We start from the raw sequence: 25,308 nt of genomic DNA, 5'->3' as shown, positions 1-25,308 counted from the left end.
TAGCACCCCCCTCCATCATATGGACAGCAGGGCAGTGGCTTTTAAAAAAATTCTTGCATTTATAGGAGTGTTATTTGTCTTTATTTAGACTTAATTATATATGAAACCTGCTCTCTGCTCGGGTAATCTGCCTCAAGTATTTGGGTCTGAGCAAGAAATTAGGGCCGCTGTATACCTTGTAAGTTCAGAAACAAGCAAAACCCATTCAGAGAGACAGGGGACACAGGGAGAGCATGCAAACAGAATGGGGAGAAGATCTTAAGGTGAGTTGAAACAGGATAGGCAGAATACATTATATGAGGATGCAGTGTGCAATGGTGTGACTTGAAGTTGGTAGTTTGGTGGTTCATCAGCAATTCTTCAGTTCTAGGGTATTTTACCATTTATTTTACACACAGTTTTCCCACCTTTGGGCCATTTCTCGTTTCACACACCTGGTTTAGCCATGATGACCTGAAATGGTGCTAGTAAAGACCTGGTTTAGAGTGGGTGGTACTCAAAGCCAAATCTGTTCTTCGTGTGAAAAGTTTGAGAGCCAAGTATACTATCCCTCTTATGATTTGTCATCAGTTGTGCCAGCAGTTGACACACCCCCTTCAAAGTGCACTGGACTTTTGTTGAAATAGCATTTTAACACTGTAATGCTGTTGGGATTGCTATGATTTTTATGTGGTGCAAAAGACATTTAGTCGATCGCACGTTTTTAATCTCAAGTTTTTAGTTTTATCATGATTTATTTAAACTTTTGCCATACTGACCTAGACCTCCTTGAGTGTCAGTTTACCCAAGGTTTACAGGCCTATATTTTGAGCGTCCAATGTCAATGAAGCCTACTTAACAAGTGCCAACCTTTTCATCTGCTATGGACCATTTTCAGAATTACAAGACACTCATTTTAATTCAACCCTCACGCGCACACTGCATACAGCATTTTCTACGCCACCCCACACGCACGCCCTTAATGGCACGCGCTCCAAACACGTGCCATAAAGCTCGTTCCTCCCCATTAGTTTCTATTGTAACTCTACCGCTTTATAATCCCCATGCGCATCTGACTCGCACGGTCGGATGTGGAGACAGTTGGTGCGGATAGAGTGGACTGGGGGGTGCTCGTAAACGCGGTGGGGGCTGGGATTCACCGTGTTGCGCGCTCCCGACCATACTCTCACACACTTTCACGCGCACACACTGACCGACATCTCGCCGCAGTGAATGTAGGCTACAGCGGCTGGCAACATCTGCGCGTCCTTCAGCCACTTTTACGCACGAATAACGCGCACCAAAACACAAACGTTTCCAAATAAAAACACACGTCTTTAAGCCAAATTGATTATTCGTTCGTTGTAATGCGAATGGAACAGTTGTATTGCTAAACTGAAAGAATTATGACCCAGATTTCGTCGCGCTCACGTGAGTATATCGATCGACACTCGACATATTGGCAGCGAGGTTGTTGGAATTGAAGCGGACACATTAAAGCGGTGAACTGAACCCGTACTGTAGCCATACTGTATTGTCGTTAGTTGCAGAAGAGAGCTGAAAAAAAAAAAAAAAAAGGTCGAATGTGCAGACGTGGATAAAAAGAGTCTGGCTGCAGAGCTCCACTCAGAGGACCCTCCCCCGCAGACCTTCACCAAGATGCACCTCCACCGACATGCCCCTGATCATTTTCCGTTTGTTTACTTTATACACGATTTAATTCATTTATACTAAAACAAACTTCACATTGTTAGGAGCGAAGCACTTTGAACACATTTACTCACCAATATATTTCATTTTGAGTTTGTTATTGACTAGCTTCGAGTTGTCTCTGTTTTACTCTGCTAGCATATAGATGTATTTTTTCCCCCTCATCTGTAAGTTTTATGGAAAAGAAAAATGCTATAAAATTTAAAAATGTAATAGACGATCTAAATCTTATGGACGACCCCTAGTATGTTTTTTTAATTATTATTATTTTCTGCATTCCTTCATAATACTCTGTTCTGACTTTTCTGACCGAATGTTGTATTCCTTTATCATTATTGATTAAAAAAAAAAAAAAAAAAAAGTAGTTTGTCCGTTGATGTGTTGCCGTAGCTCTGACAGTATAAATAAGAGTAGGCACGAATTTGGCTAACGGTTAAGGTTAGGAAAAGGGTTTGGGCTTGTTTTTAATGTTAAAATGTTTTAACTTTAATAGCATTACGTTGAAAAGGGAGGCCATGAAACAATGGACTTTGCGGTCTCTTGGCATGGTCGCAGTTAGTTTACTTTTAGGGACCTGTGGACATGGATCTCCTGGTGGAGGTCTGCGGGCTGGGTCGTCTGGGTGGAGGTCTGCAGCCAGATCCCTTTCGACGCGGACACACCCCCTTCCTTCACGTGAACGCGCACAGAGCAGCAGCAGCAGCAGCAGTGGCTTTTGGAGATGGGTGCATGCAATAGCTACCACTAGGCCAAACAGAGATATAAGAGGTTAGGGGAAATGTCATTTAATCATAGTTTTATCAAATGTATGTCTGTTGCCCATTTTCAGATCTATTCTTTTGATTTTAGATTTTCTCCTCACCTGCTTGATTCTATTTATCATGCATTTTAAGGAATAGCTTAGGTTTGTGCTATACAAGCAGTTTCCCCAAAAACCTTAGCCGAACAGCTGAAAAGACATTTTGTCTGTGAACTAAATAAATGAATTGATTTTGTGTTTATAAATGTAAGAAAAGCTTTATTAATTGCGTCTCACAGACTGGCAAAATTGTTATTCTATTGTTAATAGACACATTACATTAGAATCTGAATTCTGACTGAATCATAAGCAGCATTTTTATTTATATTTTACCATTAAATTTGAAGCTGTTACACATCTCAAACTCATATTATGACTCCAATATAGTATCACAACGATATTTATCTCAGCCTAGTGCCATCACTATAATAAGTGGTGCTGCTACCTACTTCATGCAGCTAATTGTATGTTCTTTATGTTTTTTATCTCACATATTGAATGAAAATGCCACAACATTATATGGTTAAATGTTGTTTATGTTATGTTGGATGGTAGCTCCTCTTCTCTCTCTGTGACAGGCAGGATTTTCCCCTCATATTTTACCCATAATCCTCTTTTCTCAGACGTTAGAGACGGGGCTCCATTTCAGATCTGCGTGTTTTCAAGGATCTGGATTTACTTCGAGGACATTTAAAATATTCATGAATTTAGGCTGTTTGACTAGCATAATCCTGCAGTGTGTTAGTAGGTGATGGTAAAAGTACTCCAAATATGTCACTTATTACTCTTAAGAAAAGTATAAAATATTTTTTTTGTTAAAAAAATTGAACTTTTGTAATTACATGCACTTTGCCATCATTTTCGGTGGTGTTTCTATGATATAAACTACTGTATGCAGCTGACACAATATCCCAAAAAGCAGTAAAATGTGTTCCAAGTATGTCAAATAAAGTGAAATAGTGTTAAAAAACACACAAATAAACAAGCCTCAATAATGAGTATCTAAAAGTTGAAAGTAACTATTCAAAATAAAAATACTAGCTATGGTCAATGTATTTTGTCTGCACCACAGGATGTCTCTTGTATTTGGTGAACTGACTCCTGACTCACATTAGACTCATTCAAACATATTATTCACAGGAAATACTAGACTCTTAACAATATTAAAGACATTGTACTCACTATTAACTCTATTGGGATAGATGACTTTTATTTCCTGAAGTATATTGGCCTAATTCCAATGCAGCAGTCTATAATTTTGGGAAAGCAGGCAGGACCAATACCACATACCCAAGGGTCATCATCTAAATATATTTATACTGGTATTATCTCTCCTACTCCTACTGCTGCTACTGCTACTACTACTACTACTACTACTACTACTACTACTACTACTACTACTACTACTACTACTACTAGACTACTGCTACTACTACGGCTACTACTACTACTACTACTAGACTACTGCTACTACTACACTACTGCTACTAATACTACTGCTGCTAATACTACTACTAATACTACTACTTCTGGTGTTGATAAATACTGATGCTGCTGTTACTGCTGCAGTTACAACTGGTATTATTACATTTACTATCACTAATCACTAGTACTGCTACTACTATTAGCACTACTATCACAACTACCACAACAACCATGCAACCATGACTTCAACTACTACTTCTGCTATTATACTAACACTGCTATTGCTACTGATTGTGTTATACGAGTTGTGAATCTTCAGATTTTTCCACACTTCCTGAGCTTCCCCTGAATGCTGCGTCTGGTCCTCATTAAACTGCAGTGTTTTCCCATGACCTCCATCTGCCCTGACCACTTCCTCAAAAACAAAACGTTATTTATATAATGCGCAAACACAGACCATGAGGAGCTATGACTGGACTATACAAGTGCGTAGACTAAACCAGGACTTAACCAGGACTAACTGGAATGAGGATGGTGTAATGTTTTTGACTGATGAATTCCAGCTAAAGTCAAACTGGGTCAGACATCCCGGGGTCCAGCTGAGGATTCTGGGTAGTTTCCAAAAAGGAGGTTATTAATAAAAATGTCTGTTTGTGAAGGGAGTTCAGAACAGTTTGAGATAGTAGCAGGACACTGCTAGTTAATGAGCGGTGTTAGTCATTGGTGACCAGGGGTAGGTATGTAATTGCTTATACTTGAGTAATATTTTGAAGACATTGTATTTTTAAATTATTTCTACTTGAGTAATATTTAGTTTGAAGTAATTTCACAGTGACAAACACTTTATGTGAACAACATTAAAGGATACAAATATTTGCAGTTCTTACAATTTACCTTCAGATATTTGATTTTGTATCTTACTCAGTACTCAAAGTTTCTCCAAATTCTTTTTCACTCCTACTTGAGCATTTGTTTGTGTCACTAAGTTTTACTTCTACTTGAGTAATATTATAAAGTAACATGACTCTTACTTGAGTATACATTTTGGGTAGTGTCTAGTCTATCTAAGGAACTGAAAGGCATGGAAAGTAAATGGATTTAAAGTTTTTGTTTTAATCTTAGTCGGTATATAGAGCAAATACAATTTTGCTAAGATTCACTTCTCTTCTATGGAGCTCTCATTCACTAAATAATTGCTTCTTACAGTTGTAACTGAAACCAATGATCCATCACTTGTCAAATAAATCCAAACTTCTTTAGCCTCTGTTCCAACTAGACTATAAAATTCTGTTGTTCTGAGTGTGGTCTGTTTCGTGTAGAGCTATGGACTGTGACGAGTTCATACAAAACCACGAATGTTCCAAAAGCTGCCATTACATTACCAAGGTCAGAGGTGAAATGTCAGAGTTCCACAGTCACCACAGGTGCCTTTTATCTCAAGGAAAAAAATGTTATTGATTTATAATCAACAAATTAGGAATAAAATTGACTATGTAGGACTACAAAATGGGGACTAAACCAGGGCTAAACCAGGACTAAACCAGGACTAAACCAGGACTAAACCAGGACAAAACCAGGACTAAACCAGGGCTAAACCAGGACTACAATGACCTTCTTAAGACAGTCTAGGCTTTGAATATTGGATCTTGACTTTCCCAGACTTTATTTACATTTAGGTCCCTGTGAATCAATAAACTGGAGAATCCTGGTTCGATATTTGCTGAGTCATGAAAAATCAATGGATCTGAGTTGGTCTAAAGCATGACTCGGCACAAAATGGAATAATTAGAAATCTATTGGCACTCAAACAAAACAACTGTAGTGATTTCAAGTGCAATAGACATTCGTTTGGAACAAAAGGCTGTTTCACATTGTATTCTTATTAAAATACTACAATTTAAAATGACCACATAAGTTATGGCTTTATAGTATTTGTATTAGTAGTAGTGATAGTATTGTGTACTCTTGCATACAGGATCTCTTTTGTCTTAGTCATAAAACAATATCTACCACCAACTAATTCTCAATTTGCCAAACATAACAGAACTTAATAGTTTATTTTTCACAATGTGGAAAACCTGTTGTAAAATGCAAAAAAGTAACCATGCCAAAAAAAGATAATTGAATCTTATTAACTGTAGTAGTAGTTGTTGTAGTTGTATTTTTAGTAGTAGGCTAGTAGTACTTGTAGTAGCTCTTGTTGACTCCCTCAGCTGCTGAGTGGATCAGCTGATTTAAACCAGTTTCTGAATGTTCCCATATGGTTCACGCATGACTGACCTCACATCTGCACACATCTGTGGAATACACGGGCTCTCTACCTGCTGCAGGGGATTGTGAGTAAATTGGAGAGTGCAGGGGTCAAAGTTTAATGATGGCGACTTCAGGGTAAACTTCTGTAACCAATCACAATTAGACACAAAGGGAAGAGGAGGGGGTTGTGAACAGGATGCATTTTGTCACTGGGAGGTTCCAACTCTGAAAATATTTTGTCTTTGAATGACAAAAATGACCAATATTAGGATCAAGATTCACAATTTAAACAGGATTAATATATGGAGTGTTCCAAAGTATAACACTTAATCTTTCACTGACTCAATAACATACCTTGCAAAAAATGCATTCTTCATTTGAAGGGGGTCCACAGATGTGATCTATTACTTGTTTTAGTGGCATCCTGCGTGCTTTTCTATGGAGATGGACAAGTATAATGCCATACTGTGGATTCCAGGAATCTCCATGGATACAAGCAGGTGGCTGACCCTCCACCAGAAAAGTCACAGTCCACATTTTTTTAATTGCAAACTTGAGCCATGAGACACTATATATGACAGTTTGAAATGAGAGTTGATTGACTGGGTGGTCCACCCTGTTTCACTTTTCTCCCAAAAAATGTTGTTCTAAAGCTGTGCTCGTGGCCAAATATTTCTTAGTGAGTTCCAAGAGCTTTGTCCGAGCAAGTGTCTAGTGACACTGATTTAAATGCATATTTGATCATGACTTGGTCCTGCAGGTATTAAAAAGATGGTTCAGTGCAGAGAACTAACTGCTCTCTCTTCACAATCATTTCCACCTTCCTTATTTGATAATTATAAAAATGTTTAATGTATGTTTCAGGTCCATCCTCCTCCAGTCCCAGTGCGCTTAAGCCAGGCCCGCTCGACCCCTCTTCCTGCTCCCCGTGTGGACTTCAGGGACCTCTGGATGCCTCGGACACTGCGGCATCCTGCTCTGGACCCCCCTCTCTGGATGAAGGGGCGGGGTATGTGGACCAAGGGATAGGGCCCGTGGAGGGGGGTTTGTTAGTGAACGACACAGGGCCGCCGGAGCTGCCAGGGGATGCTCTAACTCCCTCAACCAGGAAGCGACTGCCGCTGGGGCCTAAACCACAGAGTAAAAATTTTTTTCTTTACAGTCTTTTTTTATTCTAAAAATGAGTCAGTCCTGATTCAGACCTTGTACACTCCTGGTTGATCCTAGTTTAATATAATCTCTCTTCCTCTTCTATAGTTCCTCCAAAGCCGCCTCACCTCCAGCAGGTGTCGACTCCCAGGCTCCGTCCCCGAGCTCCAGAGAAGCCCCTCCCACCAGCACCCTGCAGGCCCCTCCCCTCTGACCCCCGCAGCCTCAGGCCCCTCCCTCGAGATGCCACAGCCTCTCCCACCTCTGTACTGTCACTCATTGAGAAGTTTGAACGGTGTGTGCTAATTTTTATAGTAACCTCCAAGCCAAATGTTTGTAAAATGTGTGAAATACAAAACGTATTTCATTTTAAATTAAATGAAATTTTGCATTATTTAGACATTAATTTACCTTATATGTAATGATAACACATTAGCCTTAATAAAGCATGATGGAAGACTTCATTCATAGTAGCAATTATTTATTAAGAATGATTTAGGTCTAGTAACTAGTTAATTAATATCCTCAGCCTAACTCTTAACCCCCTAAATAAACTGCTTCTAAACCTGAATCATATTAAATAAACTAAACTGCAAAAGTATTTGCTCATTATAAATTAAGCCTATCTTTGTTTTATTATAGCAAATTAAGGTGTAGTTATTATAAAATGTAACTTTTGTAACGTATATTTAACCCTATTTTGTTCCCGCAGTGAGCAGCTTATTATGGTACCGGACATCACCGGTGGAGCCCTGTGTCCCCGCCTTCCCATCAGTGACATCACATGTCACCCATGTTCCTCTTCCTCCTCCACCTGCTCCTCTCCCTCTCCTCCATCATCTCCAGTGCCACTTTTAGAACTGAACAACAAACTGCCTGAAATTGAAACAGTAGAAGATAGTCAACCAATCAAACGTGAGCAAAGTGCCAAAAATGATGATGATGATGAGGACTTGGGGGCATGTGCAGATGTCAACAAACGCTTGTCTTTAGAATCTGGGTACAGTGCCTCAGAAAAACACCTTGAGGACATTGTGGAGCTGAGGGACCCTCCTCAGCAGGTTATCGGCCAATCAGAGCTGCTGAATGAGCGCTTGTCCCTGCCATCCTCACAGACGGATGGCAAATTGGCCAATCGGGATAGCGGCATTGACAGCATCAGCTCCCCATCTCACAGCGAGGAACTCTGTTTTGCTGGCGTGGACGAAGGAGGGGTGGCTTATTCATGCAGCCCCGCCCACATCAGAGAAGAAGGGGGTGTGGTCAGGAGAAGGCGTGATTTATCCGAGGAGGGAGATAGTGATCTGGAGGAAGAAGCGGAGCTTACACTGGTGCTGCCAGCGACAAAGGCTGACAGACAGGATTCAGTCGAGGTGAGAGTACCATTACTATTACCTTCTTTACAAGTACAATTATTACTGTACACTGGTTCCTTAGGGTTAGTTAGTTCTACACTACTGCCTCAAAAGTGATGGCTATTCTAAAAATGAAGTAATTGATACTCTTAGACTTTCAATATGCACAAAAAATATTTGTCTACCAACTTTTTACTTCCTTAACTGCTATTATAAATACAGTTAAGTCTGATAGCTAAGTTATAAGTTGCCACTTTTCAGCACATCCGGCAGATACACTACCTTTGTAAAGTTTGGTTTTATTTAATTTTAACGAGGGAATTTGTGCTTCTCTCTATAGAGCCTTACTGCCTCCAGCTGTCCCAGGTCTCCTGCAGGGCCTCCTCTATCTGTCCCTGTCTGTCTGATTATAATGAGAGCTAATACTTAGAACACCTCCAGCCTCCCACATTCAAATAAACTGTAGAGAGATAGAACAAATCCTTTTATATTTTTGTACGATTTTCCACCAAAAATGGCAATGTTACCCCATATTTGAATGTCACAAAAGCATGTTTTTTTTTTCTTATTACATGACGTGACAGCCATAATTCCTCATAGGCAATAGCAGTGCAGTGATGTTTTTTCCTATAGCCAAAATAGAAGTATGCGCTGTGTTTTATTAACTTCTCTCCCTTTTGTTTTCTTGTGCAGTTGTCAGTTCATCAGAGAGTATTCAATATCGCCAATGAACTGCTGCACACCGAGATCGCCTATGTCTCCAAACTCTACCTCCTAGACCAGGTACAATGCTACTACTATTACAACTACTACTACTACTACTACTGCTACTACTACTACTACTTACTGTTACTACAACTACTACTACTGCTACTACTACTTACTGCTACAGCAACTACTACTACTACTACTACTACTACTACTGAAACTACTACTTCCGCTACAACTGATTTCACTAGTAATGCTACTCTAGGGCTACTACTGTGGTCAGGCCTCCTTGTCAGTGCCTGGACCCAATCTCATCAGATCTGATCTCTAGTTTTTCCAGGGCAGCTTACCACAATGACTTGTGAAGCAGTACTACTGTCACTATTACTAATACCACAACTGCTATTACTGACTACTATACATTACCACTAAAACTATAAACGCAATGCGAATAATGCACTCTGTCTTTCTCGCTTTAGGTGTTTTGTGCCCGTCTTATGGAGGAGTCCAGGGCCCGCTCCTCGTTCCCCTGTGACGTGGTCCAGGGGATCTTCTCCAACATCTGCTCCATCTACTGCTTCCACCAACAGTTCCTTCTGCCTGCACTACAGAAACGCATGGAGGAGTGGTCAGTGGACGTAACACGATGCTATTATTATCTTCTGTCTAGTTTTTGAGGGGCAGAAGGAATGTTCATAGCAGAAAAATATAGATTTAATTGTTATTTTACATATCTTTTGTAATTGGTTGAAGTAGTTAATGTAGTCATGATTCAAATTCAGTTCATTCTATCTTGTATGTAATATCAGTCCTATATTACATACAAGACATAAAACATTTTGTTTATGTACCTGATCAGATAAGATGTAATATTGTACAGGGAAAATGGAACAAGTAAAGTTCAATATATATCTAACAAAGCACTGATTGCTTCACAGTGGCACCCCCTCTAGGTCGCAATCAGTCAATGTAACCCGGTGTTTTTCTCTTGATAGGGACCTAAATCCTCGGATTGGAGACATCCTGCAGAAACTGGCCCCATTCTTAAAGATGTACGGAGAATATGTGAAGAACTTTGACCGAGCCATGGAGCTAGTCAACATCTGGATGGAACGGTCGGCCGCGTTCAAGGCCATTATACAAGATATACAGGTGGGTACATATACTTCATTGATATATATTTAAGTGAGAAATATATTAAAACCTGTAATTTCATCGTAAAAGCTTCTGAATAGATATTTTACTTAACCTGTTCCTGCTGAAGTTAAAGTAATGCCCCTTGAGGATATCTTGATACAATATACTTACAAATTAGGTTTATTGAAAAGAATAAATGTATGTATTAATGTTATTGATGCATTAAAGAAAAAAACCTTCTTTAATTGTGCTGAAAACCTTGAAAATTACTTTTAGGCGGTTATGCTATGAGGTTAGCTTCCATCTAGTTTTGTTTAAAATGTGGGATTTCTGTTTGTCTTTTACTATTGTAGCCTGTGTTTTTTATTGTAGAGGGAGGAGCGCTGTGGAAACCTGACACTACAGCACCACATGTTGGAGCCTGTTCAGAGGATCCCTCGATATGAACTTCTGCTCAAAGATTATCTGCACAGACTGCCCCAAGATGCCCCCGACTACAGCGATGCTCAGAGTAAGGCATAGGGCACATACTTTGGACATGTCTTTGCTGAAGAGTATGCAAAGGAGAGGGTCAGATGAATAGTTTTATATCATACTATGCCCCGAGTATGATTTTCATTACAAGTTATCTATCAAAGTACTAAACCTTACCTTATATAAAAAGACTAGACTCCAAAATTCAACTTTTCATTTCTGTATCATGTCAGCTTAGTCATTCAGTGCTTTCTGTAGGCTAATGATGCTTCACAAACTTCCATTTGTCTGGTGTAAAACTGTTATTAATATTTCCCACATGTAATATCCCACCAAACTACATCATAATTAGAAAAACGTAAACACCTCAGATGCACTTTAACCACTCGTCATTCCCACTGATGTAATGTACTGATCTCACTTTCTGCAGAATCTCTGGAGCTGATTGCCACTGCAGCAGAACACTCCAACGCTGCCATCAAGAAAATGGTACAGCCTACACTTTCCTTTGTTTATTATCAGTGTGTTTAAGCCCTGCCCACTGTGTAAATAAACCCCACCCCTTTCACAGCGAGGCATTCACTTTCCTCTGTAATTAACATGGTCTAATTAAAGCCAGGCCTCCAGTGCACCAGCCACCAGTCGACATAGTTTACAACCCAAAGTTGGAAAATATAGTACAGATTAAGAAGAAGCAGACTGGAATTATGGTACTACTGTAAAAATATGGGCAATACTACAGTACTACTACTAATACCTTAAACTTGTACTTATACTGGAGAGATGCAATGACTACACCGACTACTACTAATACTATCCATGGGTTGCAGAATGATATACTGTTTTGTTTTAAATTGTTAAACGCTATGGCAGTAGTCCTTTTTTATATCTTTTGAAAGGGGAAAAAAAACTTTAAATGTTGCACATAATTATGAAATGTATTTCTACTGTACTGTTCTACTACCAACATGTTGATTACTTCAACTTTCAACCTTACTTCAACTTTCAACCTTATTTCAGGAGCGTATGAGGAAGTTACTAAAAGTGTATGAGTTACTGGGAGGAGAAGAGGACATTGTCAATCCAACAAATGAACTGATCAAAGAGGGACACATGCTGAAACTGTCTAACAAGAATGGGACCACACAAGACCGTTACCTCATACTGGTAAAGATTTCATTCTGACCTATACATTGTTTCAAAAATTATATATTATTTCTCAAAATGGATTGGCAGTTTTGCATATGAAATTGTACAAGTGAGTTTGTGACACAATTTATTGCAATAGTGTGGGTAAGTATTTATAACATTGTGGGGACTAAAATCAGTCGCATAATATTGACCTGCTTTTGCTTCATTTATTTATTTATTTATTTATTTATTTATCAAAACCATGATTTAGAGATTAAGATTAAAATAGATTAAGGTTAAGGTTAGGCAAGTATTAACTATGGTTAAGGTTAGGATCAGTCTCCAGGGAAATTAATTTAAGTCAATATAATGCCCCAAAGAAGCATGGAAAACCAATATCTGCATGTTTGTGTGTTTTAATGGATAATTTATTAATAAGCAGATTATAAATTTGTTTTATTGTGTTTATCTCTTTAGTTTAATGACAGGCTGCTGTACTGTGTCCCAAAACTGCGGCTAATTGGTCAGAAATATGGAGTCCGAGCTAGGATCGACGTGGACGGGATGGAGGTGAGATAAGTTTATTCTACAAGCATGGTGACAAACTAAAACTTGACCAAACCAAGTCTACATCAGAGCTAAACTGGGGTCATAACCAAACCAAGGCATGAAGGCACGCTATGACTTGAGAATAAAGTGATAATTTTTCTTGATTTGTCAATAACCTTCATTCTCCTCACTGTTCCCAGTTGAAGGAAGCCAGTAGTATTGCTGTTCCTCGGACGTTTCTCATATCAGGGAAGCAGAGGTCTTTGGAACTACAGGCCAGGTACAAAAATCACAGTGTTATTATCTACAAAATATATTACTTGCTTATAACCAATATACCTTAAAGTATCAACTTCAAATAGAACTAATGTACAAAGAAAATGAACTGAAGAAAAGTGTTTCATATATGGTTGTAAAGGCACTTGTTGTCTAGACTTTCTCAAATGCTATCTTAAAATCTAGATATTATCACACAGTCAGGACCATGAGCGAGACAGTTCTGTATCATAGGTAAATAAGCTCTGTGCTGTTGTAATAAACATGCTCAGACTGAACCTTGTGTGATTTCAGGACAGAGGAGGAGAAAAGGGACTGGATACAGGTAACATCACATCCCTATATATAATATATAATTGCAGCTAAATAAAACACATCTCTACTCCTGTAGTTCTTATTGTTTAACATATTTATGTATAAAAATGGTGGCTTATTTGTTAGTCAAACAAAGAAATGTTTATTCTATGATAAAAAATATGATGAATTGACAATGGACATATTTATTGCCACTGCCAAGATCAGTTGCAGTCTTAATGTATAGAGTTGGCTTATGTATTATACTTAAATGATTATGTTTCAGGCGATCCAAGCGACAATCCAGAGACATGAGCAGACCATGGAGAACTACCGACTCACCTGCCCACTGAGAGATGAGGATTCTACCCCTCCACATTCACCGGTAAAAGACAAACACACTATTATTGGAGAATGCACCAGATTACCATACAGATTACAGTGTTTCTTCATGAGAAATATTTGCAAGGAAAATGCATAAAGTTTAAATTTTCCACTCTCTCCTTCTTGTTGGCCCAGAGCTGTGAAATCTTCATTGGTGGTTATGGTAGGACAACTTGTTGTACAGTCATTTTCTCTTTTTATATCCACAGGTGGTCTCTGGTTAACTGCCTGCTCATACTTACATGGTCGGGGTTTATGTTGTTGTTTTTTCATTCCTGTAAGTGTGGTGGTGGGTGAGACAGTACCCCTTGTGTCCACAGGGGGCATGCCAAGTCTATATCCACCTCTTCTATCATGTGGAACCCAGTGTCTTGGAGCTTGCCAGTTTTTCTGATACCTGAGTCTTGACGCTGGGGTTGTTGAATCTAGCGTCTTGTATCATATTTGGCTGTGGGTGCCATTTTCCTTCCGTATACCTCTTCCAGTTGGTCTGGTTGTCATGAATGCAACTAGGCCCATCCTGACTTTTGTGGAAGGGGACTCTTGCATCCCTAGGCCTGGGATTGGATGTGGGTCCCCTGGGCGCAGGAGGGACCTGGGCAGGTTTTACATTGTCCGGCCTTTTTGTGCGGTGTCTCTTTTTCTGTGTTTCCCAAACTCTCTCCATGTCCTCATTTGGACCATTCTCAACACTGTAATCAACTTTATTTGGAGTGTAAGGGTCCAAAGACTCTGGGGTTGTTAGGGATTGAATTATATAAGTGTCCAACTTTGACTGTCTCAGGGTGTGATCCTGTTTGGTTGAGGAACAAGCACAGATTCCATGTTTATATTTAGTCCTTCGTACATTTTTTCATGACCTTGGTCTACAACAGCGTATTGTGTTCTTCACATACCCTAGTGGTGTTTCTTTTCCGGTTATTTCTCTTGGGGTTTCAACCCAATCCAGTATTATCTTGTCATGTAAAAATCTTGACAATGGAAAGTATAGTGTTAGCTAGTTATCGGTTGTGTTTAAAAAGTGGTTACCAGCTGTGACTTCTGCTCATCTGTATGCGTATGCAGGATAAATGAACTTAAATGCTATTATAGTGAATGATAGATTCCATTGAACACAGACTTAAGAGTAATGACAGCATCACTTATTACCTGGAGTTGTATTTTGTTTCATTCACAGGCCGAGTTCTTGTCAGCCTGTGATGTCATGTGGTAATACAGGAAGTACTCCACCGTGTTTTTTAAACTGTCTATACCTTTACTGGAATCATTTGGATGATTCCAGCCCTGGAATTGCCAATCTCTACTGAATTAAAGGTAAAAGGCAGCTGTTAATTTGAAAAATACTTCATGACATCACAAGGTATAACAGAGCATTTTGAGCTTTGAAGATTACTAATAACAAAGGGTTACTCATACATCTGTGAATGAAACAAAACAACTCTGGGTATGTTTTGATGAGATAACAGTATTATAAAATGGCTTAAAGCTCACAAGAGGCAACTTAGTGTATAGACCTTTAACTACCTCCTTGACTGGTGAAAATTTCTCAAAATGGCAGCTACTTGGAATTAATTCCAACAGAAGTTGGAAGTAATTCAAATTGTATAAGATGAGTGTGATGATTTTTCCAGAGCTGTGTGGAGCTGGGTAAGCGAGCCCCCACTCCCATTCGGGAGAAGGAGGTGACTCTGTGCATGAAGTGTCAGGAACCATTCAACTCTATCACCAAGAGACGCCACCACTGTAAAGCATGTGGACATGTGAGTACTACCACTACTACTGTCGCAACTACTATTTGCTATACATACTACACTGGAAATAACTGCTATACACAAATAAATGCTATTTAAATGATCAAACATTCTTCAAAAAAGCTGGAATAATTTAGGGGTATAGAATCTCTTCTGCAAACCCCAAAAATATATGAAATCGGATATGGAAAAAGCTCCCTGAAGTTTAAACCTCTGGATCTCTAGAGGCAAAAAGGATATCCATGGTGTCCATATCACCTAGCCATAATCACAATACTTGTCTTAAATATTCTAATTATATATATATATATATATATATATATATATATATATATATATATATATATATATATATAAAATAAATAAAATAAATAAATATAAATATAAATATATATAAATATATATATATATATATATATATATATATATATATATATATATATATATATATATATATATATATATATATATATATATTTATATTTATATTTATTTATTTTATTTATTTTATTTATTTTATTTATTTTATTTATTTTATTTATTTTATTTAATTACCCAAACTGTACAGTTCATATATAGGCCTGGTAGATGTGTTTTGTTTTGTGTATTAGGTGGTGTGTGGGAAATGCTCTGAGTTCAGAGCTCGTCTCTCCTATGACAACAACAGAACCAACCGAGTATGTGTGGACTGCTACTGCACTCTGGTGGGGGTTTGTCCATCTGCTGCAGTGAGCACTAGCACCAGCAGGAGGCGCTCTATATTGGAGGTAAGCACTATAGATTCAAATAAGAGGCGCTCTACCCTCAATCATGGATCTATTACAATAACTGGATAGGGTATTATTGTTATCTTAGAGCTGTTTCGAGTTGAATTAGTGGCCACTCATTGATACAACAACAAAAAAAATCCCTTCTGCCCAGAAAGGATTTTTCTTATAGAGCGCAGTGTAATCACAAACTGCTCGTATTAAACTGACAGGGCACTTACAACTTCTCAGCTCAAAATTCGTCTGTTGTCTTAAAAAACATTTTTTAATTGGCTCTATGTCCACTTTAGCTAAACTCAAGTGCTGATTGGTTAGAGCGGTCACGTGGTACGACATGAACGAGCATGTGAGCGATGCAAATGAGCTGAACTGTCATGAATAAGCTGCAGGTTTAGGGCATGGTTCAGAAGCTCTCTGGAAGCATAAACATTATAATGTAAAATGTATTTATTATTCCCATGCCCCCTCGGTAGCTTCTCCACTCACTCTTGTTGCGCAAAGTTTCATGGGAGATAGCTGCGCATGGTCAACGGGCAGGACAGGAATGGATGTAACTAGTCGCTAAAGGCTTAACTAGCAACATGCTCCATTGGGCACGGGCCATCATTGACCAGTGGACTGCCATATTTAGACTTGTCCTCAATGAATCAACATGTTTTAAAGACTTGCTACTTGTTTAATTAATAGTTTCAGAGGGTAAAAAAATAAATAAATAACACAAAAGACTGATAAACAGTGTAGATTTGAGCATAATCAATGAACAAAGCACTAAACTCAGTAAATCTGAGGTTAAAAAACAAATATATTTTGTTCTGTATGATGTGACTATTTTTGATAGGAGACTTTTTTTGGAGTGTGGGAAAGTTTTGTGGGATGCATTTAAGACTGTGTTTACTCTGGCAGACAAACCGCATGAAAATTCAAATTAAAGCTGGGCTAGAACAGGACCAAACAATGGGTGCATTCGCACTTGCACATTCACCACATTAAAATTGGGATGAAAATGGTACTAAACCCAAAGCTAATCCAAGACACTAGAACTAAACACGGACTAACCCCTTACCTTAACTAGTCCACATCAGGACTTAAATGGGCTAAATTTAACACAAAAAACAACAAGAGTGAATGTACCCCATGTTTACTTCTGGACTAAACTAGGTCAAACCAGTACCAAACCACAGCAAAGTTCCACAAATATCTGAATGTGTGTGTGTTTGTGTTATACAGAAACAGGCATCTTTGGCTGCAGAGAACAGTGTGATGTGCAGCTTCCTCCACCTGATGGAGAAGGGCTCTGGGCGCGGCTGGCAGAAGGCCTGGTTTGTCATCCCTGAGAACGAGCCACTGGTGCTTTATGTCTACGGAGCGCCACAGGTAACATGCTACTGTACACTTAACACTCAATATTCTTAGACATAATTGTTTTCTTTTTTTTTCACCCTGATTAGATCAAGGTCAGAATTTATTTATAGAACATGTTTACAACAGCTACAGCTGCCAAAGTTATGTACATATTCTCAAATAAAGGAAAAAAATAAATAAAAATGATATACTAAAACTACATGGAAAACATCAAAATATCAAATGGCAAAAAAATTCAACTCAAGTATCTAGTGATTAAGGTAATTGCTGTACAAGGTTGTAAGATAGACAAACTAATAGTTTAAATTAGACCTATTATGCAAAATGTACTTTTCAGAGGTTTTAACCATGTTATAGTTGTTTCCCCTCGTCATTTACTCACCCAAAGTTGTATTTGGAGTGATTTGTGCATGTTTGTGAAATATTTAATATCTTATTTTCAAGATTCCATTTTGCCGATCAACGCCTGTTTTGACCGACACTGGTATATTTCCACTGCTTTGCCAAATTAGTTTTCTTAATCAGTGATTTGGCAGTATTACGTAGCCATTTTGATAGAAATGGGGAAAAAAAATCCACTGTGCAGGTATTCATTGGAGCTGCTGACAATTTCACAGCTCTTTCTTGTGATAACGTTTATGAAGCTGTTTTAGATGATTGTGATTTAAAATGTGATAATTATAACATAATGATCCACAGGTGTCATAGATTATCACTATAAAGCAGACACAAGCACAGTATGTTTTCTTTAAGTATATAAATTAAAAAGTTAATCCAAATCTGAATATTAAGCTTGTTTTGAAATGACTCAACAAGCTTAGATCTATTTAAATTGGCCTTGATAGGATTTTTGGGCTTGTTTCAGTGTTTGAAGTGTTTGCCATTTTTTCCATAAGATTTAGTTTTACTTATTGACTTTTTCAGATTTTTTAAAAGTGCAGTGCCACAGTGTTTTTTTTCTTTAAAATTTTCCCTTAAAAAAAAAAACAAACCAAAAGTGAAACCTGAAATAGGCAACAGTAGATCAATTCCAAATACTGCATCTAGATTCTAAATTGTCTAAACTAATAAAAACTACTCAAGACTCGATTAATTCAAAAAGTCATATTCTTAATTCAAGCCATTTTAACTCTTGTGATAAATAACGTATTAACAATCATGTCACTGAATTCAGTCACAAGATAAGTGGGTTGTGTGGCGTTTGAAGTGTTTATGTTTATAGCCCCTACAGTACTGTAAGAATAGACTGTCCATTGGCTGTATTTAAATGAGTGAACACTGCTCTGTGTCAGTGATTGTGCTGCAGTCTCCAGGCAACAGACTGAGAGGTGAACCAAGGGACAGTGGGTTTGTAGGAGAGAGGGCTGCTAAAATATGCATACTTTGTTCTATCCGTTTTGGAACTTTCAGTATTTTTTTTTAGAAACTTTTAATCCATGTTGGACACAGTAACTCAAAATATAAAATGTACGACAATTTTAGTAACAAAGAACAGTTTTTTCTGTCAGTGTCTAACAATCTAAAAACAATAATTGGGCTTTGTTCCTTCCACAAAACCATAACATAGGTTGCAGGTTGGCATATGGTCTTTGAGTTTCCTCCATTCGCACATCATCTTAAAACATGCTCAGTAGGATCATTTGCCGACTGGGATCCTGGCTCAGATCTGGAGAAACATCTTGCCAAGTACTCATTTTGTCCACTGTTCCTGACAGGTTTAACCCATAACACATTAAAGTATGGGTCAAATACAATGACAATTAAAACATATCTTAACTTAATTCCACAAAGTAAACACCCATTTTACTATGCTGACTGTACGTGGTGAATATTCATATACGAGAGAAGTGACCAGGTGGAACAGGCTGCAGGTAGTCCTGTGATGTTGTGCCAATGGGCAAGCACTAGTCCTTGTTACAGCCAGGTGCTATGAAGCGAGATATTTTGAGGTAAATAATAACAGAAATCTTTCTTAATTTCTTTATGTTTAACGCGGAGTCAAGATTCTTATAATTTGCTGAATGTCTCACCCTCACCCTGTCCCACCCTCTCCCCAATTAAATGCTTGCTGTCTTGTCTCCAATGATTTTAATTAGTAAGTGTGTACTTTGTTGGATTTATGAATGAGAAGTTTGATATTTGTACCTTTAGTATATTTCTCTTTGGACATTGGACATTTCTCTTAAACATTCAAATCCAACAATCTCAAAATACATTGTTTATGTATTGTGAGACTTTTGACTTTTTTTTTTCCATAATCTATAATTTCATCAATTTATTGACGTATTGAAGAGTTGTAAAAAACTGCATTCTTATGCAGAAGTTTATTACCAACTGTGCAGAACCGGTAGACATGGGCTCCACACATTATGGTATTGTCCATTCAAGCTTCTGTTGTAGGGAGCATTATAGCCTCAGATGATGTAGGCCAGATAACAAGGATTAAGATAGCAGTGTACTTAGCACAGTTGTTAACAAGTAGAGTGAATCGAAAAAGACAGAATTATGACCATATTTGATGTCTGTCATGTCATTCCTCTTCCAGGACGTAAAAGCCCAGCGCAGCTTGCCTCTGATCGGCTTCGAGGTGTCTCTCCCTGAGGCGTGTGACCGTTTGGACCGACGTTTCGCCTTCAAGATCTCCCAAAGCCATCTCACCCTGTACTTCAGTGCCGATGGGGAGGAGCTACAGCGCCGCTGGATGGATGTCCTATCGCGCGCCGGCCGGGGGGAGGAGCTACAAGTGCACCAGCCAATTGCAGAGAGCCTGGAGGAAGAGGGGGAGGAGCCAGCCCCTCCAGATGGAGACAATACGTGACTGATTGGACAAGAAGTTACGATGAAAACTTAACAGAAAAGGCAATCTTGGCTGTGTGTATAACCATTGGGGGTTCACTTGCATGATTTACACAATATAACAGCCCAATGTTACTAAAGTGCGCAGGGCTTAAAATATCCTCCCATTTTCAACCATTTACAAAAACATCCAATCACGAGTCTGATGAAAAAAGGGACTCTAAATACTCTGTTTCCCATGAGCCTTTGTGTCAGTCATTACAGACACGATCTTTGCCCTAAAGTAGTGACAGATTTTGTATTATAGTCAAAATGTTTCCAAACTTCACTGTGCCATAATCGTCCCGGCAACTGATGCTTGGAGCGGTCTGATTGGCTGTAAGGTTTTACACAGAGTAAAATGTTTATTTATTATGACAAAATAGTTACAGTATAGGGTGCTTCAAAATAAAAGCACAAATTTAAAAAGCCAAATAGATTTATTATTAGAATATTCACGTGGATGAGATTTTAACCCAAACCAGAACTGCTGCTGTTTCCGAAAAGGAATGAAGATATGTGAGATTTTTCATCATTTGAAAGCATTTGAAGAAGAAAAAGATTTTGAAAAGAAGAAAAAGACTTGTGCACTTGAGAAAACCAAACCAGTTTCACATGTGTTTGTGGTCCTCTTCCTGCTGTCACATCACATGTCAGAGAAAAACTACATTTCCCAGTTCCCTTGTTATTCTGCTGCTGCTGTGAACTTTAAATCAATCTGAAACCTGTTCCCAATAGTCTGTCAGTTACATTGATCTGTGTCTAAATTACTTTGACCAAAGGGAAATGTTATACAATTTTATGGAAAGAAAACCTTTTTCTTCAATTGCCCTTTCTTACTCAAAGCACCTTTCACAACAGTTTACAAACCACATGCTCATCAACTGTCCAGAAAGTGCTTCCTTATACACAAACAATGTCACTGATGAAGAAGAAATGAAAAGTTTACATCATATTTATACAAGACAAAACAAAGCACTATACAGCTGCATCAGTTTTTCACTCTCCCCGCGGTCACATATTCTGCCCTGGGCCAGACTGATGGAGACACTGCAGTCAGCAGCTTCTCTGGCCTCACACAGACCCACTATTTTCAGAACTTAAACTAATCCTATTCGGCTAATTTGGATTTACTCAATTTAACTGACAAACTGTTAAATCAAAAAATGCCAGGTTTCAGCTGAGTGTTCTTCTCCAAAATGGCAGAAGAGTTTCTGAAAGAGGATACAAAATAGACTTTGAATGAACATTTGGACAAATCAAAGACTTTTTTACCATGTCCCTCCACTATCTTCTCTGTCCTCCTTTTGGAAGTGTTTTTCAAGTGAAATCTTGGTATTATTCTTATTGTGGAAGATGTTTTTGATTCTGGGTCGTTGTTGGTGTTTTCTGCTTGATGCAAGAAGAAGAAACTTAGACTTTTGTAAATATAATAATTTATTCCGCTGTGGCCGCTTGCTCGGTCATGTGACTGTGTAAAGAAAAGGCTGTTCCTACACTTCCCACGCTTCCCGGGTCTGCACACGCTCAGTCCACGCACAGGTGGCCATTTTGGCTCCAACTGGGTCAGAGGAGGAACCGGATTACATTAATGGAAAATGTCAATTATGTTAAAACAGTGTGGAACAAAGGTTCACCATAAATACCATGATTTATGGTGAAGCTTTGAGAAGAACCATGATTACCATAATGGATCCATGACAGACTAATAAAACAGGACTAATGAGGTGAATGTGATGTAGTGTGCGATTCTTTTAGTTCCATAACGGCAGAAAAGTTCTGCACGAGTGCAAACCAAGGAAGTATAAATAAGTTCACATTGTAGTTCCATGGTGCAAACTCTTCACCTCAACAACACTGCAAAAAGTCTATTAGACTCGGGTACACCTTTTGCAGTGTAAAAAGTGCAATCGCTTCCCTCCTGTGTATGTGACTGCTCGTTGATGTGTGACTCTGGTGTTGGCGTGTTCTTAGCGTGTTTATGCCGTGTTTTCTTCATGTTAAAGCCAGTCTTGTCTTGATGGAAGGAAATGGCCAGTAACTCACCTTTCCAGCGCCATCTGCTGTTCCATCACATCAGCACATGCTTTTACTCAGACAGGCTCATTCGCTGATGCAATTTTAAGTAGTCCATCCAATTTTCTCCAGCTGTTTTCCTTTCCTAAAAGTACAGCTGGTTGAATAATTCAGTATTTTCAAGTTTGGTTACAACTTATTTGTACCATGTGATTTTAACAAGATCTATTAACTTCAGATGTGTACTTTTTTTGTGCCAAACACATTTCAAAAGATTATTTTGTTTTTCAGTGACGAGTGGTGATAAATATCTCAATTTTAAATGTATAAATTATCCTAAATAAGTTGTTTCTGATTACAGAAGTAAATACGTGGTAAATATAGGATTGTAAAAAATGTATATTCCAAAACTTATTTTATCTCTTAAATTGTAGTTTTATCCAGCTATTGCAAGATTGGTCATGCCCTTGAGTTAAAGTTTTACATGAAAAGAATACCTCAAATTATGTGTATAAACAACTTATTTGATATGAACAACAAATTGTTATTATACCTGCAAAACTCCTTTAACAAAGTGCTATATGCTAATTGACCAGTATTAGTGAACTGAGATTGGCACTTTACACACATTTCTCTGGAAAGGTAACACTTACATTTGGTGCTATGTCAGTCATCTTGTCCTTCCTTTACTTAATTTATTCACTTAAACATTCAACATTTTTCTGTGGTATTAACTTTATATTTGGGAACAGTTTAGACACACAAAGAGCTACACATTTTGGTGCTACACGACAAGATAGACAATAGCACAATTTTGTCACAACTTTCTTTTGTAATCGACCCAAAAGATGTTACATTTTTACAATCAAAACTCAACATAAAATTACCGTCTATTCATATTTTTTTTGCCTTATACCTAAGTCTTGTGCCAAAAACATTGACATTTCTTCAATTCTTCCTTTATTTGTGTGTTCTTGGAGGCAGTCAAAGTTTGCTTTTAATTTTCAGTTAGTGGTGGTCTGGAATTTCTTAATGCATTTTATACGCAAATTGTGGAAATAATTATAAGTGTAATCTGTACTTGAGAAGAGCTCTTATTTTGAAAATCTTCTGCGGTTGCTGGGCCCAAGGTTGTTCCCATGCACAGTTCTCGCCACATGTCCCTGACCCTCACTCTTTTTCATTCATTTGATTTGAAACCCCATCACTATAGCAACCGCCACCATCTCCTGTCTCCATGGTAACCTCCTCACATCAAAAGCTTCCGTAACCATGGCGACCGTCTCAGCACCACTTCCTGTTTCTTTCTGTCTCCAGTGAACAGCCTCAGCACTTCCTCTTCATGGACTGTACATAGGACATTGTTATTATTATTATTATTAAGGAGTATTATGAATGATTATTGATGGATTATTGGTTGTTACCGCAGGTTTCGGTTAGTGGCCGGCCACTGCCTTCCTCCTGTTACTGTCTATTACCCACAATGCACCTCTGTATGAAAAATTGAGTGACAAATGTTTATGAGGTACAAGTCAATAAAGCATCAAAACAATTCAAATGGTTTGTTTTTTTTATTTTATGCAAATATTGCACTATAGTATAATTTTGCATACCATAAATGTTTGTAGTTCTAGTTTACACTTGGTTTTGTTTTCTTTTTAGACATGGTTTTGTCCTGGTTTTGTATTTTGTTTTTTGAATTTTTTGGAAATTTTCTTTTCTTTTTTTTTCCACCAGAATTTAGTCAAAATTATTTAGTTATTAATTTTTTGGTCTGCAATAATGTTAGTGTCTTTTTGAAACAAAAGTCATACTGATTTAGCGTACAGAATCCATTTACTTGTTCCTTTCATTCATTTATGTTTATTGTTTACTGTTCGACAAAAAACTATGAAAATATTAAATTGTTTTCTTAGTTGTAGTTTTATGTCATTTTAATCATAAGTCATGGTTACTTTTTAATTGAGCTTTTATTTTCTTAGCAAATATATGACATTGATGAAAACGGTCAAAAATATTTAACAAGGTACATCAACTTAAAACTTTAGAAAACCTGCTGCAGTTTTAAGGGTTCATATTACACTGTTTTCTGATCTAGGCTTATGTTATAATGTTGTATCCTCATCAAAAACATACCTGGAGTTTTGTTTTGCTTCATTCACACATGTTTAAAACACTCTTATCACCTTATGATGTCATGTTATTAAACTCCACACACCTTCTCCAGAACGATTTGGATTTGGATTAAAATTGGAAATCTCTACTGAAGAAAAGGTAAAAGGTTGAATACTACCGCTTCATGACATCACAAGGTGGAACAGAGCATTTTTGAGTTTTGGACATGTAGACAGACTAATAATAAAGGATTATACACGTGTGAAACTAACAATGGATAACTCCAGGTATGTTTTGTGGAGGTTACAAAATTTTAAAAAGTCTTATAGCTAACAAGAGTGAATTTTGCATAATATAGGACCTTTATACTTATGCCACCAACCCACACCATGAAATAACGACAGTGGAAACTGTAATACAAAAAATCGTCACTAGATGGAGCCTCTCATATTGTAAAAATCAACAGTGGCCTCGTCTCTATTTTCAAGAGACAGAAGAGCAGTGACGGAGCAACTAGTGCAGGGTAATCTCACTCACCAGTGCACTCTGCAACTTCTGAACGCCTCAGCAACGTATCTGCTTCTTCCTTTACGAGCTTCATTTGTGCTCTTTGTGCTGTTTGGGAGAGCAGATGCGCTCACAGCCAGACCCTGTTTTATCACCCAGCAACACTCACATTCATGCAGTGATGACAAGAACTAGAGTCCTCCCCCAAATATTTAACAAATATTCACCAAATTCTACTTCAAAAATGTACAAAACTTCTCACCATTGTTGAAATTAAAGATGCACTATGTAACTTTTCTGGTAGAGGGTCTGTCACCTGCTAGTTTAGCTTT

General features: G+C 38.0%; 1 protein-coding gene across 2 annotated transcripts in view; it reads left to right on the top strand.

Annotated features, from left to right (window-relative positions):
- Positions 1–23,912, top strand: part of fgd1 (FYVE, RhoGEF and PH domain containing 1) — a 30,129-nt gene extending 6,217 nt beyond the window's left edge. For both annotated transcript variants that reach the window (XM_033969984.2, XM_033969985.2), the window contains exons 2-18: positions 7,031–7,306; positions 7,424–7,610; positions 8,028–8,688; positions 9,364–9,453; positions 9,858–10,006; positions 10,374–10,530; positions 10,888–11,026; positions 11,420–11,478; positions 12,010–12,156; positions 12,598–12,690; positions 12,870–12,949; positions 13,240–13,270; positions 13,526–13,624; positions 15,255–15,383; positions 15,986–16,141; positions 17,369–17,515; positions 20,049–23,912. In XM_033969984.2, coding sequence (XP_033825875.1) covers positions 7,031–7,306; positions 7,424–7,610; positions 8,028–8,688; positions 9,364–9,453; positions 9,858–10,006; positions 10,374–10,530; positions 10,888–11,026; positions 11,420–11,478; positions 12,010–12,156; positions 12,598–12,690; positions 12,870–12,949; positions 13,240–13,270; positions 13,526–13,624; positions 15,255–15,383; positions 15,986–16,141; positions 17,369–17,515; positions 20,049–20,321 — 2,873 coding nt within the window. In that variant the 3' untranslated portion in view covers positions 20,322–23,912. The remainder of the gene's footprint in view (positions 1–7,030; positions 7,307–7,423; positions 7,611–8,027; positions 8,689–9,363; positions 9,454–9,857; positions 10,007–10,373; positions 10,531–10,887; positions 11,027–11,419; positions 11,479–12,009; positions 12,157–12,597; positions 12,691–12,869; positions 12,950–13,239; positions 13,271–13,525; positions 13,625–15,254; positions 15,384–15,985; positions 16,142–17,368; positions 17,516–20,048) is intronic.
- The last annotated feature ends 1,396 nt before the right edge of the window (positions 23,913–25,308 follow it).

This window comes from Periophthalmus magnuspinnatus, chromosome 7 (genome assembly GCF_009829125.3).
Source record: "Periophthalmus magnuspinnatus isolate fPerMag1 chromosome 7, fPerMag1.2.pri, whole genome shotgun sequence".
Lineage (NCBI taxonomy): Eukaryota > Metazoa > Chordata > Actinopteri > Gobiiformes > Gobiidae > Periophthalmus > Periophthalmus magnuspinnatus.
The sequence above is the reverse complement of the archived record's forward strand: the minus strand, read 5'-3'. Positions and strand labels throughout refer to the sequence as shown.